This window comes from Dromiciops gliroides, chromosome 4 (assembly GCF_019393635.1).
Source record: "Dromiciops gliroides isolate mDroGli1 chromosome 4, mDroGli1.pri, whole genome shotgun sequence".
Lineage (NCBI taxonomy): Eukaryota > Metazoa > Chordata > Mammalia > Microbiotheria > Microbiotheriidae > Dromiciops > Dromiciops gliroides.
The window spans coordinates 141,721,743-141,742,313 of NC_057864.1; the positions used below are offsets into that span (position 1 = coordinate 141,721,743).

Here is a 20,571-nt window from a genome sequence, read left to right on the forward strand (position 1 = left end):
GAGTTTACATTCTATTGGAGTGGTAGAAAAAAATCATAGATCTTAATTTAAAATGAGAAGGGTCCTTCGTAGTCTAGACCTGAGACTTCATTGGTAAAGGGAACTAAAAGTAAGGAAAAAATCCCTACCAATATAGCTCTGCAACTATTAGGCCATTTTCAGTTTTACAGTGTTGCCTGGGGGCACATGGAGGTTTCTTAGGTGACTTAGTCAAGGTCATGCAGTCACTATGTGTCACAGGCAGAACTTAAACCCAAGTCCTAAATTTAAGGATGGCTCTTTATCCACCATATCATATTGCTTCTAACAAGAAAAGCACAATTAAACAAAGCATAATGTGTCTTTCTCACATATACAGTTGTTGGACTTAGTAGGAAAAATTTCTAACTACCTAGAAGGTAGTTTTGAAAAGATAGAAGTTATATAAAATACAAAAGGTAGGATTATTACTTACCTTTTCCAGGTCAGGTTCACGTAAAGCTAAAGCCAATTCATTGTTATCCATTACTGATGCTGCTGCCACATCAAGTGGTGTTGAGCCCCTCATTGCTGGGGAAGCTGGAAACATGTATAAGATGGAAAAGAATGAAATTCTGACTGCTGTTTGAAATTAAATAATTTGATTCAAAATGCAAATTTGGACATTTTTTCTTAAAATAATTTTAAAATAATGTTATCTGATGCTACATTATTTAATATGTAGGTAAAATGCTTTATAAATGTTTGAGTGTTGGTCACTATGATATAAATTATGAAAATATACTTGAGAACTGACTCCTTTTTATCACATGTTGCGGCCTGGGTTCTCAGGACCTATGCCAGTGCAGCTTAAACTCTGGAAGGTTCTAATATGTTGAAAAGGCTTTAATTATGGCCCTGGCAATAGGCATGCTCTGATTTCTGAGAACCAAACTAGTTAACTATGAAGACATATATATATCACCAATAGGTAGGTCAACTGATAGTGATTTTAAAAGCACAACCCATGAAGTGAAGAAAAGTATGAAATGACCTTTATTCCTGTATGCAAATGGCCCTCAGTTAAATCATGTCCCTTATGTGTTAAAATCACACAGTTTTAAATTATCAATAAACTTTAATTTGACCTTTGACACTTTAAATGTGAGATCCTTGTCCATGACCAATACTGAATATATTGCTAGAGGAAGTGAATAACATCAATCTTGTTATTTTTGCTGTTTACAAAACCAGAAGAAAACAGAAAGTTGAAGTTTAAAAGGATGGCTCACAGGCACAGCTCAGAGAGGCAAAGAAAGGACTTGGAAGGGCAGGCTTTACTCTGTGCCCAAAAGACAAAAAAAAAAAACATTCTTTCATAGGGTAGTTGGTCAGCACTTAATATAGTTCTAATGATAGTAACTATATGCAAAAATACCATTATAAAAATAATTGCTGCTTATGTCCCATCATCAGTTGCTGAGCATGAAAGAGGACCACAAAGAGAAAAGCAAAAGAGTCCCGAAAACATCTTACTCAGCAAACATGGATAAAGAAAGGGAAGTGGTTTCCAAAAGCAACATCAGGTAAAAATATAAACTAGTCTGTCAAATCTTACTAAGACAGATGATTAGTAATTATGAGGCAGTAGCATCTCATAAACAGAGAGGAGAAGTTGAAGATAAAACAAGTTTAAGAAAGTCCAGCAACACATCCAATCCAACTAAACCTTATCAAGGATTTTCAATGGTTGAAAATGGAAAGAGAACAATAAAAAAAGAGGTAGAAAAGATTTTCAAATTCATTGTAACAAATTTTTTCTTTATGGAACCACACCATTTGGACCCTAATACCATAGTCCCAGATGTGTTTAGTGGAGTAAAAAATGGCATTAACACAAAGACAAGGAAAAGCAGCCAAATTTGACCAAATGTACATAGAACAGTGCTGAAAATGTGGCTTTACAATAACGCCCAAAAAAAAAGGCAAATAAGAGAACATTAATGCCAATCAAGTTAGAGTCTAAGCACAGAGGTTTGTTATCTGCACTACTGAAGAGAATTTCTGAATCTATGAGATCACAAGCCATTTCAGTAACTAGTTATATAAACATAGGTAACATATACATATATGATTGTTACAAATTTTACATGTAATTTTTGTCATAGTATAATTATGACTCATTGTTTTAAAATATATTTAACATTTTAAGCAGGTAAGGGAAAGGTTAAACATAATTTATGTGTTTTTTCCAACAATAAATCTAAACTGCTGAAGATAAATTTGGATTACAATATGTATAGCATTTTTTGCTCATTATCCTTCAGTATTATAGTATTCTAAACATTTAAAAAAAAAACAACAACAAAATATCTCTTTACTTACCAAGACCAACACTGCTGTTTTCAGTAAATAACTAAGATGATCAACATTGCTTTCTGATTCTGCCGACTTATACGGCAGAAATAACACAGAAAACGACAACAGTTGGCCACCATCTTAGGAAAGGTGATTTCCTACATAAAAAGCACTGATTTAGTTGTGACTAAAAATAATTATTGTTGTTTCTGCAAAGCTAAATATAGTGAATATCACAGCTTCATTCATTCTACCTGTGAATAACTGTTGTCATGATACAAACATATTATGGGATTTTCAAGGTTACAGAAATAGCACATGTACATTTTTAATTTCTTAAAATATAAGCTTCTCAACTGGTGGCTTAGGTATGCAAGGAACAGATGAATTCACATGTTTCAATAATATTTTTAAACAGAAAAAAACACTTTGTGACAGAAAAATACAACTTCATACTAATAAAACTGTGATTAAAATTTTATATGACAAAAAGTATCTTTTAATTTTTTAATACTATTCTAACTTTCATATTCTCAAGAAATGAGTGAAAGGAAATACTTATGCATAATTTATTCAGTGTTGTACAGTACTGCTAGAGGTCCAAGTGAAAAGTCATTACAACAAATACTATAAGATTATCCAAATTCCTTAGGTCCACAAGAATTCTGTTTTATGAACTTGAATCAATAAAGCTGTCAAGTAGGGGTTGGGAAACTTAATATTATTGGATTTTGATAATAATCACTTAATAACATGTATCCTAGTTGTTTGTGTACATCTATAATTTCCCTATCAAGACAGCAAAATTCCTTAAGGGCACGGTCATTTAAAAACATAATCTCAGCTTCTAGCATAATGCATTATACATAGTAGGGATTTAATACATTTGTTCAAATGAAATTAATTGAATGGGGTTTGTCCTTATAAAAAAGCAACTTAAAACATTTAAGATGTAGTGTTAATTCATGAATATTTTAAACACCTCTTTATAAGACAGACACTGGAAAAGTAAAATTATTGTCATTGTAAGAAAAGGAAATGTTCATATTATAAGATACAATCATCTGATAATTCACAATGGAAACAGTATTGGAGTTCCAGTATAGGACATTAGAATTAAATTTAGAGCTCACAAACAGAAAACTAAGCTTCCAGAAATTAATGTGGAAAGACCTATTTAAAATTGCTTTCCAAGTAGTAAAATTTTAATTAAGAAACTGTTTACCAAACTGACATTCCAAAGGTCATCCGAAATCTATTTATTCTTTCACCCATTCAATAAATTTGACATTTATCAAGCATCTACTCTGTGCAGAGCAGAACTTTTATTCAAATCTGAAATAGGACATAGTACTTCTGCTCAGGGAAGTTACAGACTATTAGGAGAATAAGACAGATAAATATAATACACCTTAAAAATGATACTTTACTTAGGCACAAACTGAATGTTATGTGAAGTTCTAGATGAGGGCTGTGTATATATATATGAGTGTGTATGTGTGTGTGTGTGTGTGTGTGTGTGTGTGTTTGTCTTCTGGGGGAGAGGGATTAGGAGAGGCTTTATGATGGAAGTGTGGTATTTGAATTGTGTTGTAAAGGGAGAGAGAGGATATTCTATGCATATAAGGAAAGGCACAAAGATGAGAATAGTGCAAGATATGTTCTGGGGACAGAGAATATTCCAGTTTGGTTGGAGAATAAAGTGCATGGAAATATGTACCATGAGATAAGAGTGACATAGAACAGAGGCATCAAACTGCAGAATGCTTAGAAAGGCAGATAATGAAGACAGAAATTTACTCAGCAGTCAACAGGGACCTAATAAGGATTTCTGAGTGAAAAGTGGTGGCATACCCAGAGCATCTCTTTACCTTGGACTCGCCACCTCCAAGGACATTGACCATTACTTCCATTACTGTTTCATGCATTCCCAGTGCCCGCATCAGATTGGGGTGTTGGTAAAATACTTTGTTGTTCATGATATCTCTAAAGGAATTAGGGGAGGTGGTAAGGAAGAGGAATGAAAGAGAATTAAATTTTCAGGAAAAAAGATACCTGCTATTCTATTTTATGAGTTATAAGTAGCTTGAGAGCTGAGAGAAAACTACTATTCAGATATAAATACAAAATAATTAATTCTTAGTATTTTAGTTTTACATATTGATCCTTTCTTGACAGATGTTAAAAATTTTACTGAATTCATAGAAATGACACAAAACTTTTATTCATCCGATAAGTCTATAAAGGACTATTTATAATGAAATTTATGAAAAAATTTTCAGTTACCTTGAATTCTTTAAATTTAGAACCTTTTTTGTAAAACATGTTCATATGATAGTTTCCAAACTATTTAAAATATAATTTTAAAAGTCTTAATAGAATCAATTCCCTCTACTTCAACATTTATTCAGTGTGTAAAGGTAGCAATGAGTCAAGGAGATTAAATATTTAGAGAAGGATAGGTCCATTCCCTAAAGCAGCTGCCATCCTGAGAGACTAGATAGTAACTCATATTTCAAGAGCACTTTTATGTTTAAAAAACAAAACAAAACCCTTTCCTCATAGAAACATAAGTCAGGTAATATCATTATCCCCCTTTAAATGATGAAGAACTAAGGGTGTGGAAGGCAAAATGGCTTCTTGAGAATTACATTGCTAGGAAGTATCACAGTCAATATCAGCCTCCAAATCTAGTACTTTTTTTACTTATACCAGAGTTGCACATCATAAATATTATGCTTATGTTTAATTCTTCTAAAAAGTACCTTTAAAAGAAAACTTTTTTCAGAAGAAAATTTGATATACATAAAACTAATAATTGACAAACTGTTATTAAGGGCTCCCAACTAGCAAGACATTGTCAGAAATACAAAAATAGGTGGCAGCTACGGGGTGTAGTGGATAAAGCACTGGATCTGGATTTAGGAGAACCTGAGTTCAAATCTAACCTCAGACACTTGACATTTACTAGCTGTGTGACCCTGGGCAAGTCATTTAACCCTCACTGCCCTGCCAAAAAAAAAAAGGGGGGGGGGAAGAAATACAAAAATGAAAAAGATCCTGCCCTCAAGGACCTTACATTCTAAAGGAGGAGAGAACATGTACTTATATAATTATATACTCTGTGTGTATATATGTATGTATGTATTTACATATGCATGTATGTAAATATGTGCACATATATGGATATAGATAGATAATATGCATACATATAAAAATATATAAAATTAATATGGAGGGCTATATTAGGAGGAAGGGCACTGATATCTGAGGGAAGCAAGAAAATCATCATGTAGAAGGGGACACATATGCTGAATTTTGAAGGAAACCAGGGATTTTGTGTACATTAAAATAGAATCTAAAGAAACCAAAGGGGCTTAAAATTATTCTTGATGGTCTAAGTACTATCTTATAATTTGATATTCTTTTAAAAGTTCCTTTTTTTCCCAAGTGAAATGCCTTATTATTTGCAATACCAAGATAATTCAAAACTTAGGTAAGTCATGTCTATCATGTATATGTAAAAATTACAAAGTGCTGAGGTCTATACTAAGAAGTTAACAAACAGATTGAAAGTAAACAGAACCTTTCCAATTCCGGATCATTTTATTTTCTTATTTTAACATAAAGTCTTCTGGAAATAGAGATAATATATGTGTGACTCTCAAATTGTTCAAATGATTTACACGTTTTCAAATATAGACAGAGGCAGTGTGGGATAAGGGATGGAGACAATAATGGCCTTGGAGTCAGGAAGACCAGAGTTCAAATCCCATCTCTGGTACATGGTGTTTGTTGCATCAGGCAGTCAATAAACATTTATTAATGCCCCTAATATATGTGCTGAGTGTTAGGATACAAACAAAAGTAAAGGCAGTTTCTGCTCTTAAGATCACTCTAGGGGGCAGCTAGGTGGCGCAGTGAATAAAGCACCGGCCCTGGATTCAGGAGGACATGAGTTTCAAATCTGCCTCAGACACTTGACACTTACTATCTATAGTAACCATTGGCAAGTTACTTAACCCCATTGCCCCACCCCGCAAAAAATCACTCCAATAGGGAAGAGCATGTAAGCAAGTATGTACAATCTATATATAAGATAAATTGGAAAATATTCAACAGAGAGAAGGCACTAGAGGTGGAAGGTGGTATTGGAAAACGCATACTATCAAGGTGGGATTTAGTTGGGATTTGAAGGAAGCCAGGGAAGCCAGGAGGTAGAAACAAGGTGGAATATATTACTTTTATATTATAATGTTATATCATCTAACATTATGTTATTTTTATATACAATAGATTATATTTTTAAAAGTAAACTTTGTAGTAAAGATGGATAGAATAAGAGGGTACTGTATAGCCCAGCTATCCTTCCAACTACTCCAACAAGATTAATGAAAGTACCAGACCAAGTGGTCATCAGAAAATCCATAGCATTTCTATAACATAGGCATAATAAAAAAGATGATTGTACATGAAACTGTAAATCTTCTAAGCACAACTTGTTATTTCTTTCAAAATAAAAACAAAATTATCATGTAAATTTGTTTCTTTCTACCCAAGTTGGAATGCAGTATCCTGATGCTAGCCCCAGATTGTACCATCCAAAATGAAAGGCTATGGGGCAGTTAGGTGGTGCAGTGGATAGAGCACCGACCCTGGAGTCAGAGGAGACCTGAGTTCAAATCTGGCTTCAGACACTTAACAATTACTAGCTGTGTGACCCTGGGCAAGTCACATAACCCAGTTGTCTCATTAAAAAAAATCACAACACAAATAAAATGAAAGACTCTTTGCCCTACTATTCAACTAAAGGCCCCAGTACTATAAGTCTCTTTGAAGGGCTTTCCTGGCTGGATAACTTTCCCATAGGCCCCTCTGTCTCCCTATGCCAACAGGTCATAAAAAGTACTTACTATGGCTTTTCCTTGGATTTTCTGATGACCACTTGGTCTGGTACTTTTATTATACTTGTTGGAGTAGTTGGAAGGATAGCTGGGCTATACAGGACCCTCCTACTCTTTCATCTTTACTACAAGGTTTACTTTTTAAAATATAATATATTTTATATAATAATAACATATAATATTAGATGACATAATATAACATTATAATATATAAAGTAATATATTATTTTTTGAGTTTTATTCTTAGGTTTGTGGTGTCCTTGAACCAACCTTTGTTAAAGCTAAAATTCTAGCTAGTCTGTCTAAAATATCTAATGAGTGGTGGCCAATAAATTATAAGCTTTAGCAAGAGTTAGACTTTTAAGCATTTATTAAGGAGAATAAGAATTTGGTAAAGAGAGAGAGAAAGGCCTACATTCATCTATCTATTCAAGGGAGAGCGCATTTCTAGCTCCCCTCTCCACCGGAGTCCTCAGGAAAAAGTGCCAGTCAGAGTGCCAGGCTCCCCACTTCTTCCACCCTCCCACAAGCAAACGTCACTTCCTGACACCAAAGAAAAGACGCATGGTCTTGCCCTCAAAGACCTTCACTTCATGGCGGAGCTTTTCTACAGTAAGTCTCCAGCAGGTGGCATCATTCCAACTGTTACACCTTAAAGGGGTGCTTTAAGAGAATCAGCAGCAACCAGTAGGCAATGGAAGTAATATCTGAGATCTAAAGCTAGTAAATATCTCACATATCTGTCCCTGGGAATAAGCCAGGGAAGTACACTGGGAAAGGTTGGACATTCCCATACTAGAAAATCTGTCCACCTATTATTAGGGTAGACAAAGTGAAAGCTTACCATTGTAATACTGAATCTATTAGTTATTGTATTAATACTAAAGCATCTGAATTACCGATTTTGGTGTTTTGATTTGAATTTGTTGACCTAAGCCATGGTTAAATTAGTGCTTGAATTTGTCAAATGTGTAAAATACAATTACTGAGGCATCTCATTCTTTCGAAATGTTAAAAGTATAATTAGACAAAAGTAAACAAACTTGTGAAGCAAAGATGTGAATCTGTTAAGTTGTGAGGTTAAAGTCAAAGATCTCTTTTTGCTTTTGTTTTAAGGAAAAGGGTTTCAGTAAAGTCAGTTATGTTAATGAACAATATACATTTGTGTGTGTGTGTGTGTGTGTGTGTGTAGGGCATTGGGGGTTAAGTGACTTACCCAGGGTCACACAGCTAGTAAGTGTCAAGTGTCTGAGGCCGGATTTGAACTCAGGTACTCCTGAATCCAGGGCTGGTGCTTTATCCACTGCGCCACCTAGCTGCCCCTAACAATATACTTTAACTGTCTTATGTAACCCTAATGGGAAATCTGATTTTACCTGTTTGTAATTTAATCTGAAATTAAAACATGCAAAGAGATATATGCAAACTAAATTAGTGGAGTCCCTTTAAAGTTGTTCCAATTGTTTAAAGGGATTCTAAGAGCAGTAGTCTGTATTCTTTCCATTTGAATGTGGTTAATAACTGAATTTGTTATTATATGAAACATGTCTGTACAACCACATCTAGATGGAAACTATTTGGGGTGAGGGATCCACATTCCTTCTCTGATGTCAAGAGTTGAATGACCTGAGTCACGTATCCCCAGACTTCATTTTAATATAACCCATGTCCAATCATGTTAACCAATTAGATTTGATTGCTATGTGATGGACCTCCTACACTTGGAAGGGTATATGAACTGAGGTCCCACCATCATTAGAGGTCTTTGGTCTGAGAGAGATGGTCAATAGAGATCCTTTTTATAACTTTCTGGCATATTAATAAAATGACTAAATTACCCAGAAACTATGTCTGTCATATTTTTAATCATCACAAAGCCTAGGACAGTACATAGAGGTGCTGAATCAAGTTATTAGTTGCTTAAATGAACCTAAATTAGCCTCTTTGTAATCCTTGCTCCTAATTTTACTCTCTGAGGCCAAGTACAAGTCTAATCTCTCTTTCAGGTTACAGTTCATCAGCTTCTTGAAAACATCTCTAACTTGCTAAGTTTAAATGAACCTCCTAAACCTTCTTCTACAGAATAGATATTCTTGTTTCTTCTAATCAGTCCTTGTACATACAGCATGAATTTATGCCCCCCCCCACTATCTTGGCTCCTCTCTTCTGGACAGCAGTTATGAAACAATTCACATTTATCTACTAAATAACTTCTATGTCAGGACTTAAAGATTTAAAAATTAATAAAGCATAGCATTTTAGAAATCGTAAAAAAAAAATGCTCATATGGCCACTTTGAAGAGTTGAAATTAATGGATACTATTTGCTATTGGAATATAATAAGAAAGAAGGAATTTATAGGGGTAAAAGTGTCATACAGAAGTCAGTCAATTTACCCTAATCCACGGATCATGAGCTTCTCTTCTTCTTTGCCCATCCTGACACTTAGCAGAGAACGAATTTGTCCAAGTGATGCCAGCAAGTTGATGGTATCTTCCACTGAGACTCCATTTATGGTATAAGTCTTTGGTAATGCCCGAACCAAACCGCCAATGCCATCATATTGGCGATGTAGTAAGACAAACATGGCCCTCACCAACTCAGGGTCTTCAATGACAGACTCCTGAGCCCACCGCACCATTGTCTCAGAGATCAGCTGCTGAAGGGTGGCTGGGAAGATAGAACAGAAAAAAAGAAAGGTTATTTCTTTCCTATATTCCTATATACTGTCTGGTCTTTATTTTAGTATGAAATGACTAAGAGTATTTTATATAGAAAATATCTTCAAAATGCCTTATTTTAGAAATATGAATAAAAATATCAGTTCCATACTATAGAAACTATGAGGAATACATATTTAGACACAGTAATAATAATCTAGAGTAAAAATAATCCTATTAAATTATTTGAACAAAGTATTCACATTAGTTATATGTGAATTAAATCAAAATAAAATGTTTACATTTACTGACATATGATAAATCTTACAATGTTTTGCATTTTTAAAAAACTTTCAAATACAGTTTTTTCTCCTTTTACTGCAAATATTATAGGTACAAAATGGAACCTCATATTACATATGTTCTATATTTAAAACATACTTATTAATAACAGTGATGATCATTCCAAAGGGAAAATGCATAGTCCATCTTAGGGGAGGCATAGTGATAATTTATGTATTTGAAACGGTTCCAAAATTTTAATGTTTACATCTATGTTTTCTACTTTGAAGGTATGTGTTATCTCTAAAAAAAAAAAGGCTTCATATTGCCTCAAAGTTTTTTCTTTCTTTGTTCAACTTCTCTTTGTCCTACTAACTCCATAATGAATATTACAAATATTAGATTTATATTACCAAAGAATCAAATTGTTTTGTTTCTTTGGGAATGATATTATTTAGCAATTTTATTCATACTTACATACAGACATTTATTATTAAGTCCTATTCCAGTGCCTCACTCTGACCTGGTGTCCCTGGCTTCTTAAAAGCTATGCCAGTGAAGCATAACTCCTGGCAGGTTCTATAGAGTCTTCAAGCACAGCCCTGGAAACAGACTGTGTTTCAGTTGTTTGTCAGTCTATCTAAATTCTAAGAGTCTCAAAACCCAGGCCCAGGCAAATAGGCAATCATTGTTTTGAAGGAGGTGGTGTCACAGCAGCTAAAGGAATTGTCTACTAAAATATGAAGAGTTGTGGTACTTGGGTACTTATAACAATGTTTAAGCACTGAAGTAGAGGTATTTAGGAATGTAGAAAATATATTATAAATCAGCTATCAGGATTATGCTTCTTGTGACTCCCCAGACCAAAACTCCCTTCCTTAACCACTATTCCCCTATGTGCTATCTCCCCTTGTTAAAATGTAAACTTCTTGAGGGCAGAGATTGTCTTACTTTTATATTTATGTTTTTAGCACTTTTCAAAGTGCTTACTAGCACATAATAAACACAATAAGCACTTAATAAATGCTTTTTGATTCATTTGTAGGAATCATTAAATTTTGAACAATTTGGATCTTCTAAATTGATACTCAGATGCATAACATTATATGAAAAATAATAGGAAATAGCATGTGGAAAACAGAACACAGTATAACTGCACACATAAAATAAATTGTTTATAATGTATAATGAGATGAAAGGTTTATACATACATATATTCCATATGTATGTGTATATATGTGTGGGCAGCTAGGTGGTGCAGTGGATAGAGTGCTGGGCTTAGAGTCAGGAGAACCTGAGTTCAAATCCAGCCTCAGATATCTGCTAATTGTGTGACCCTGGGAAAATCACTTAACCCTATTTGCCTGAATTTCCTCATCTGTAAAATGAGCTATAGAAGGAAATAGCAAATGACTCCAGTATCTTTGCTAAGATACCCCAAATGGGGCCATGGAGAGTTGGACATGACTGCTAAACAACAACAATAATACACGTGTGTGTATGTATAAACATACATGTATATAAAATCGAGAGATGTGTGTGTATATAATATGTATATGTGTATATAAAAATCTAATGGCCTTTTCTCGGCCCTCATACTTCTTGCCTCCTCTGCAGCCTTAGATCACCCATCTTCTTCTTGATGCTTTCCTCTCTAGGCTATAGTGATACTGCTCTCTCCTACTTTTCTTCCTACCTGTACAACAGATTCTCCTCAGTCTTCTTTGTTAGATCTTCTTCCAAGTCACACCCATTAAATGTGAGTGTCCCCATTTCTCTGTCTTGGACTCTTTTCTTTTCTCTCACTTTACTATTTCACTTGGTGACCTCATCATCTCCCACAGATTTAGTTAGCATTTCTATGCAGATGATTCTCAGATATGTCCATCCTAACCAATCTCCTATCCTTCAGTCTTATATTTCCAACTACTTATTAAACATCTTAACTTAGATATCCTGTAGACATGTTAAGATCAATACATTCCAAACTGAATTCATTTAACTTTTCTTCCAAACCCTTCCCTCATCCTAACTTTCCATTTGCTATCAAGGAAACCACCATCTAGGCTCTTAACCTAGATATCATTCTCGATTCCACACTCTCACCACCATCTCCTCCATATCCAATCAATTTCAAGTCCTATCATAACACCTTTTTCATATGCCTCCTTCTTGCCACTGACACTGTACCAGTCCTAGTATGCTAGGACCTTCATCACCTCACAACTGGGATATTGCAACAGCTGCTAGTTGGTCTCCCTGCCTCAAATCCACCCTCCAGTCTGCTGTTAAAGTGTTCTTCCTAAAGTGCAAGCCCGACCATGTCTCACACACACACACTCCCATTTTCTCTCCCCCTCTCTTTCTCCCCACCCCCCTTCTCTCTCCACTTAAAAAACTCCAGTGGCTCCCTATTGTCTATAGGATCAACTATGAAATCTTTTGTTGGCATTCAAAACCCTTTATATCCTGCCCCTCTACATATATTTTTCTAGCCTTCTTATACCTTATACTCCCCAACCCCTTTTACCCCAAGTACTCTAACCCAGCAACACTGGCCTCCTTATTGCTCTTCTCACCTAACAGTACATCATCTCCTGATTGAGCATTTTCATTCACTGTCACCCATGCCTTGGAAAGTTCTTAATTCTCATTTCTGCCTCCTACCTTCCTTGGCATCCTTCAGGACTCAGCTATAGTCCTACTTTCTGCAAGAAGACTTTCTTGATCCTTTTTAATGCCATTTCTTCCACTTATTGATTATTTCCAATTTATTTTGTATAGATCTTTTTTGTACATGGTTTCTTACATGTTGTCTCCTCCCACTCCCAAGATGCTGTAAGTTTCTCCAGAGTAGGAACTGAATCCAAATAAGTATCCCAGAACCTCCATTTAAGAAGGTTGTTCAGTCAACCACTCCTTCGTTTCCCACCCAGTTAAACTCTTCTGGGACTTTACTATCATACCTCATGCCAGGTACTTTCCTTCCACCCTCTATCCGATTATAATTTCTTTTTGTTTAGGACTTTTTATTTTAATTTTTTTTAATTTTTCTATTTCCATCACTTAACAATGCCAGCCATATAGCAGGGATTTCATAAATGTTTGTTAACTCACTAACGGTTTAAAACTAAACTAAGACTTTTGGAACACCCTGTATAATATATTTCCCTAGGGGAAAAAATTCTTACAAAAATAGAACTATATCATTCATATAAAGAAACAAGAGGCAATCTTATCTAAAGCAAGGGCGTGAAAGAAAATATCTAGGTAAAGAAGGTCCCTAGCCCATTTTGCTATTCTTCAACTTTTCCTCAGTTTTTACCCTCTAATAAAAACTGGGGTTCTCTGAGCTTAAATATAGAGTTCTTGAAAAGCAACAATAAAATCTGAAGCTTTTCTGTTTTCCAGATGGTTAGTGAGAATTTGATGACTACTGCTAGAAGCTGCAGACCCCCTAATGTTACTGAGTTTCAATTGTCATACGCTTGAATCCTTCTCTTGCTGGTGCTGAGGTTTATTTCTCTAACTGATGGCTGTTAAAGGAAAAATATGCTTCAGCAAAAGCAAAATCCTGTTGCTGGCTGCTCTTTTCCATTTGTTTTTTGTCTCAAAAGGTAAGAATATAGCAAGTGCCCAGTAGCTTTGTCCTGTCATTTATCTTAGTTCTCGAATCAAAGAAATGAGTAAAAAAGGATACCTTTTGTATCTCTAGAATTTCTACTGACATATATCCTTCACCTGTTCTATAATTTTAGGTCTACATTAATGATTCTTTTTTTTCTACACAAGGAAGAGATGAATATTACTCCCCTCTGCCAGGAAATCTTAACTGTAAATGAAAAATATTCTTACTGAAAACAACTTTTTCAAAGTATTTTTTCCTTCAATGTCATACATTAACATTCTTTAAATAGGTAAGGAACATAACTTTTACAACAAGTTAACTGAACCTCAAATGACTCAGTGGAGCACAAGTGGTTGTAGGAAACTGCTATATCTCATCTCTGCATACTCTAAGTAGCACTAAAAACACTTAAGAAACTAAAAAAAGTAAGCAACCCTCATTGTTTTAGCAAGAAATAGAAATCTTTTCAAATATTAAAGTCAATGTCAGAGAATTCCTATAAAATCTGATTAATTTGGGTCACTGGATAGTACCCAAAATAGAGGTAAAGCAAGAGATTCATTTTTCTTTGTTTTGCTTTCCTTCTAGGGTTATAGCTTCTATTTTAAAGTGAGGTATATGTTAAAAGAAGTATATTTGCAACTACAAACTTTATCATTTGTTTTAGATTGAATCAATAATGGTATGTGAGGCTGCTTCAAAATGCTAAAATTTATAAGAAAAATCTCTGTATTTTATTGCCCATTATTCCCACAGCCCAATTCATCGACAAAATTCACAATAGGTCTAAAAAGTCTGAAATCTATTTTACTACATTGTTATATGATGAAGTTATGCAGAAGGAAAAGAGAAAACAAAACTATCTAGATTGTTTTTGGGGAGGCTATTTTACAATCACCTTATGGTTAAGGTCAGCCTTGGCTGATGCTTCAAAGTCAGCTCTTTTAGGATTTAACTGAATTCTGAAGGTTAGTTTTTGTGAGAAAGAAATTTCATTTTTAAAAAATAGTTATGTAATTTATTTTCTTAAGTGCTGCCACTGAATACTGCTTACAGGGCTTCTTGGAGTCATTTTCAACTGGTTTCTCTGTTTGTTTCTTCTTTAGGTATGTCACTTTTTCTACCAAGTAAAGAAGTCGTCCTCTAATTGTTAAATCACTATTTCCATCCAGAGCTCCATCTTCATCCAGTTCAATTCCTAAAATATAAAAGCCAGAAGAGAAATACAAGTAAGATATTTTTTGTAAATGTAAACTGGTAGCAGAACTTCATATCTATATTAGGTGAAAGTGATTTTCACCAGCATGGAACACAATTATCACTCATGGCCAGGATTATGATCAAAACTTTAATGTAGGGAATATTCACCTATGGTACCTTCCCACTGTGAAATCAGACTATAAACCATGTATGTCTTTGCCACTTTAGGGTATAATATTCACCTGAAGGTCTATGACTCCCTTGTGATTATGGTTTTCTGGTTATGAAAAGAGGAAGCATACATAAAGCACTTAAGAAACTTTAAAATGCTATATAAAGATCAGTTATTATTATTATTAATTATTATTATTATTATTACTATGCAAAACACCCATGAGGCCAAAGTTATAGCAAGCATTATGAGACAGGCAGGAAATCCTAACATTATTCAAAGATGTTCTTCAACCAAATGAACTAGTGCTATTGGTGACATGTTTAATGATTCTCTGCCAACTCAGACTTTGGACCCTATCCCCACATCCTGGCAGTTATTAACTCCTACCTACAAAGAGCTCAGAACCTTCTGGCTCATCAAGGCCCTAATTATGCTTATTCTCCTCCAGTCCACAAAATCATCCTTCCTAACTCCTTCCTACCTATCAACATTCTGCTTTTCAGTAATTCAATTGATTTCAGTTAGGTGTTGGTAAGAAAGAAGTTTGAGATCACAGAAAAGGGAGAAGAACCCACATGTTCAAAAACATTTATAGCTGCTCTTTTTGTGGTGGCAAGGAATTGGAAATTGAGGGGTTGCTCATCAGTTGGGGAATGGCTGAACAAGTTGTGGTATATGAATGTAATGAAATTCTATTGTGCTGTAAGAAACAATGAGCAGGAGGAGTTCAGAGAAACCTGGAAGGACTTGCATGAACTGATGATAAGTGCAATGAGCAGAACCAGAAGAACATTATACACAGTATCATCAACATTATGTGTCGATCAGCTGTGATAGACTGGATTCTTCTCACCAATGCAATGGTACAAGAAAGTTCCAGGGGACTCATGATGGAAAAGGCTCTCCAAATACAGAAAAAAAAAAAAAAAGAACTGTGGAATATGGATGCTGATTGAACCATACTATTTCTTTTGTTTTTGGTGCTGTTGTTTTTCTATTTTGAGGTTTTTCCTTATTGCTCTGATTCTTCTCTTATAGCATGACTGATGCAGAAATATGTTTGATGTTATTATGTATATGTATGTGTGTATATATGTATATGTGTGTGTGTGTGTGTATGTGTATATATATATAAAACCCATATCGGACTGCCTGCTGTCTAGGGGAGGGGTAGAGGGAGGGGAGGGAGGGAGGAAAATTTGAAATTGGAAATCTTATATAAACAAATGCTGAAAACTAAAAAAAAAAAAAAAGAAAGAAGTTTGATTATTCAATTTAAGTAATTCATAATAAAGTATCCATGAATGATAAGTCTTAAATCTGGGGTACATTTTAGTTTTAAAAGAGGAACAAGGTAAATAAAATTAGTCTTTTGTTGTTGGAATACATGGGGCAGGTGTTTTAGAGAAGGGTCCTCTCAATATTCCTTGACTTCTGACCTCCATTTCACCTCCAGCAACTAAGAATAGTGGTCAGCTATTTTGTACCTCATTTCTAAAGGCTTTATGGACAAAACCTGAGTGAAATACTGACCACTTTCAATATATTGAGGAATTTGTTTTATAGAAATTAATTTCAAAACAAGCTTTCTGAAATTTAGAATATATACTGTGGAAGAAACGTTATAAACAGTTTCTAGGATAGCTCATAATAGGGCTAAGCTATATTATTAAAAACACTATAAAATCTAACCATAATTTATAGGAACTTTTCAGGAGGAAAATTAATTCCAAGTTTTAACTTGATATCACAGAAACAGATCTCCCCTACTGCAACCTTAAAAATGGGAATAATAAAGTCTTCCTGTGTTACACATAGGGTTACATCAGCAGCTGTAGAACCCCTGAAGCTCAAGCAGCAGCAGGGGAGGGGAACATAACAAAAAGGATAATTAATGGTCTAGAATCCATTGCTGAGCACCTACATACAACAATGTATAGCAAACAGTAGGCAGCAAGTCTGTCTTATACCTATAAAATCAAGGCTATCTATTTATTTTCCACTATTGGGGGGGGGGGGCAGGGCAATGAGGGTTAAGTGGCTTGCCCAGGGTCACACAGCTAGTAAGTGTCAAGTGTCTAAGGCTGGATTTGAACTCAGGTCCTGCTGAATCCAGGGCGGTGCTTTATCTACCTTGCTACCTAGCTGCCCCCAACTTTTCCACTATTAATAAGTTACCAATCTATATCAATGGAGTTTCCATATAAAGAATTCCCCTAATAACATCACAGGTCTGGACAAAAAATATTGTACCAAATCCCGTGAGAGATAATTGTGTTATACTGAGGAAAGCGATAAGAGAGTAAAGTGTGAATATCCAATATTCTTATCATGAAAGAAATATTTACAAAACAAGTTCCAGTAACAAATCCCAAATATGGATGAAACACAATTATAATGATAGCTATCTATAATCTGGGATTACTTCTAACAATCTTGATGGTCACTTTATATTTTACTGAGTTTCTAAAATCTGTTTAGGAAATTTACAGTATTATTTTTAAACAAAATTCAAAATTTTAAAACAAAATCGTGGTAAATTGAAATAATGACCCCTGGAAAGATTAGATTATGTATAAAGAAAAAAAAACTTGAGTGAAATATCTTGCAAGTTATGCTATTATAGTGTTCCCAATTAAAAATAGTAATTGAAAGTAAATATTCTCGCCCCCCTCAAAAGGAAGTAAATATTCACAAATTTCTCAATAAATTGTACATATCGTTAGAATTGTAAAAGAAATTGAAAATGTAAAAATTTTGAAATCAGCTCTATGTAAACTGATCCCACTAGTAACAGTTGGTTTTTCTCAATTACTCCCAAAGTAATTGTTTAAAGTGAACTAAAACCCTGAAAAAGTACCAATAATTAAACCACAGCATATTTGGAGAGACCTGAATAATGAATATGTGAAAGAAAAGAGGATATGTAGTCTGGAAAAAAAGGACACGAGATCTATTTTCAAATATACAAAGTACTTTGATTTATAAATAGGACTAGACTTTCTCTGGATTAAAAAATGGCAGAGAGAAGCATATTTGGGCTCAGTATCAGAAACAATTCTCATATAGTTAAATATATGTTCAAAATTAAATGTATTGACTTGCCTTGGGAATATTTTTTTTTTCAATTTTTTGGTGAGGCAATTGGGGTTAAGTGACTTGCCTAGGGTCACACAGCTAGTAAATCTTAAGTGTCTGAGGCTGGATTTGAACTCAGGTCCTCCTGACTCCAGAACCAGTGCTCTATCCACTGCGCCACCTAGCTGCCCCTACCTTGGGAATATTCATCTCTTTCTCACTGAAAGAAATGAGAAGTAAAAAACTGGGTGACCACTGGTCAGAGTTAGCTTAAGTGGCAGATTAGACTAGATAACCCACAAGGTCTCTTTAAAGAAGAATCTATGACTGAGTGAATCAATGCTTTATTTACAAAATGATACTCTTCCCATACTCTACCATATTTCTTGTCTAGATAGTTATTTTGAGATTTTAATATCACCAGAATAATATATATCTTGGATTGCTTGAACCTGCTTTCCAATCTTGTGGAAGATGTTTAGTGAACCTGAAAATGATTTCATATTTTAAATCAACTTATACAACAGAATGTTTTCATCTAAATCTGAATTAGTATCATTCAAATAAAATAAAAATCTTTACACTTATACATGTCTACTACTTAAGAAAAAGGAATTTATGGCAATTAATCTACCAGTTTTTATCTTTTTTCCCTAATAGAAGTGAAGAATTTGAAGTAACTGTAAAAAAATACATAGTGCATCTCTCTCTCAAACCATATTAGAAACCATATCCCACTTTTAACAGCATTCATTCAACAAGCAATTAAGTGCCAACTCTGTACGAGGTACTAGGGAACAAAGAAAGAAAATAGTATTACCACAATGTGTCATCAAATCTTCATGGAAATCTAAGAGGTGGTCCCTAATGTCTTCTGGACATGGACATTCATTTTTCTCATCTTTAAAATTCAGGAGCATATTGATCTGATAGAAAGTAAGATAAAAGAAAAAAATGTGAAAAGAGAGAAGAATCTCTTGAGGTATTTTAGAATAGATATGAGGGGAAAAACTTTAAAGGAAAAATCTTTTGATCTGAAAAAGAATTAAAAGTTTTAAAAATCTGTTGTATACATAACTGAATTCTTACCCATTTGGTTATTATCAAAGGAATACCAACCAGTGAAAAAGATCACACAGGCTCAGTAATATAACCAAGGGGCAGCTAGGCAGCACAGTGGATAGAGCACTGGGCTGGGAAACAGGAGTAGTCATCTTCCTGATTTCAACCAGCCCAGACACTTATTAGATGTGTGACCCTAAACAAATAACTTAACCCTACTTACCTCAGGCCCTCATTTGTAAAATGAGCTAGAGAAGGAAATGGCAAATTACTCTAGTATCTTTCACAAGAAAACGCCAAATAGCATCACAAACTGTTGAACACAACTGAAACAATTCAACATCAACAACACAGCCAAAAATGTAACGTTTTATTGTGCCTCCTCTTGGTTTCCATGACAATATAAACAGAATGAATATTGACTCCTATTGCATAACTGTATACAAAATTTCGCCAGAAGATTAAATACAGACTTTAAAGTTATCTGTGCGCATAACAAGTAAAGCCTTGAAAAGGCAAGCACCACGTGGACACTAGAATGTTGCCCCAAAGAAAAAAATAATGTGAAGAAATGATTCCATCAGAGCACAAGGCACATTATGAAACACACAGTTTAATTCCTTATGACATAGATCTGAATGAATTATACCAAATATAAAAAAGAGGAATTTTCATTTCAGCTAGGTGGACTGTACCTGTTCTTGAGGTGGAGATCGAAATTCCTTTGTTTTTCTAGCTGTTAATGCTGCAGACATGTTTAAGGCCTGCATAACTTCATTATATCGAAAACGTTGATTATCTTGAAGCTTAGCTACAAAATCATCTGAGAAGGCAACAATGGCTTCTATCCTGTGCCGTACCTGGCAGTCACAGAGGTATTGAAGTAGAAGACACATCTGAAAAACAAAATCACCACATTTAATTTCTTTCCTCATAAAGATTAAAACTGTTCCATAGAGTATATGTGTAGCTGAAGTGTGTATGTATGTGTATAATTTTATATATATATATATATATACACACACACATATGTATCTGTGCATTTATATGTGTCTATATATGTGTGTGTATGTCTACATATACATATACACAGACATACAAATACATACATACATATATACATACATACATATACACATACATACATACATATATATATATATATATATATATATATATATATATATATAAAAACACTATCTACCCATATATTATATAAGGAATTAATTGTGATTTGGAGTTTTTATAAGCCCATCTTTGTTTCAT

General features: G+C 34.4%; 1 protein-coding gene across 1 annotated transcript in view; it reads right to left on the reverse strand.

The window, feature by feature from the left end:
- Window positions 1-20,571, reverse strand: part of RYR2 (ryanodine receptor 2) — a 758,695-nt gene that overhangs the window by 245,418 nt on the left and 492,706 nt on the right. Inside the window, 9 exon segments of the mRNA XM_044000528.1 lie at window positions 455-558; window positions 2,344-2,367; window positions 2,370-2,387; window positions 2,390-2,474; window positions 4,188-4,302; window positions 9,617-9,890; window positions 14,845-14,988; window positions 19,064-19,169; window positions 20,001-20,201. Of these exon segments, the coding sequence (XP_043856463.1) occupies window positions 455-558; window positions 2,344-2,367; window positions 2,370-2,387; window positions 2,390-2,474; window positions 4,188-4,302; window positions 9,617-9,890; window positions 14,845-14,988; window positions 19,064-19,169; window positions 20,001-20,201 (1,071 nt within the window).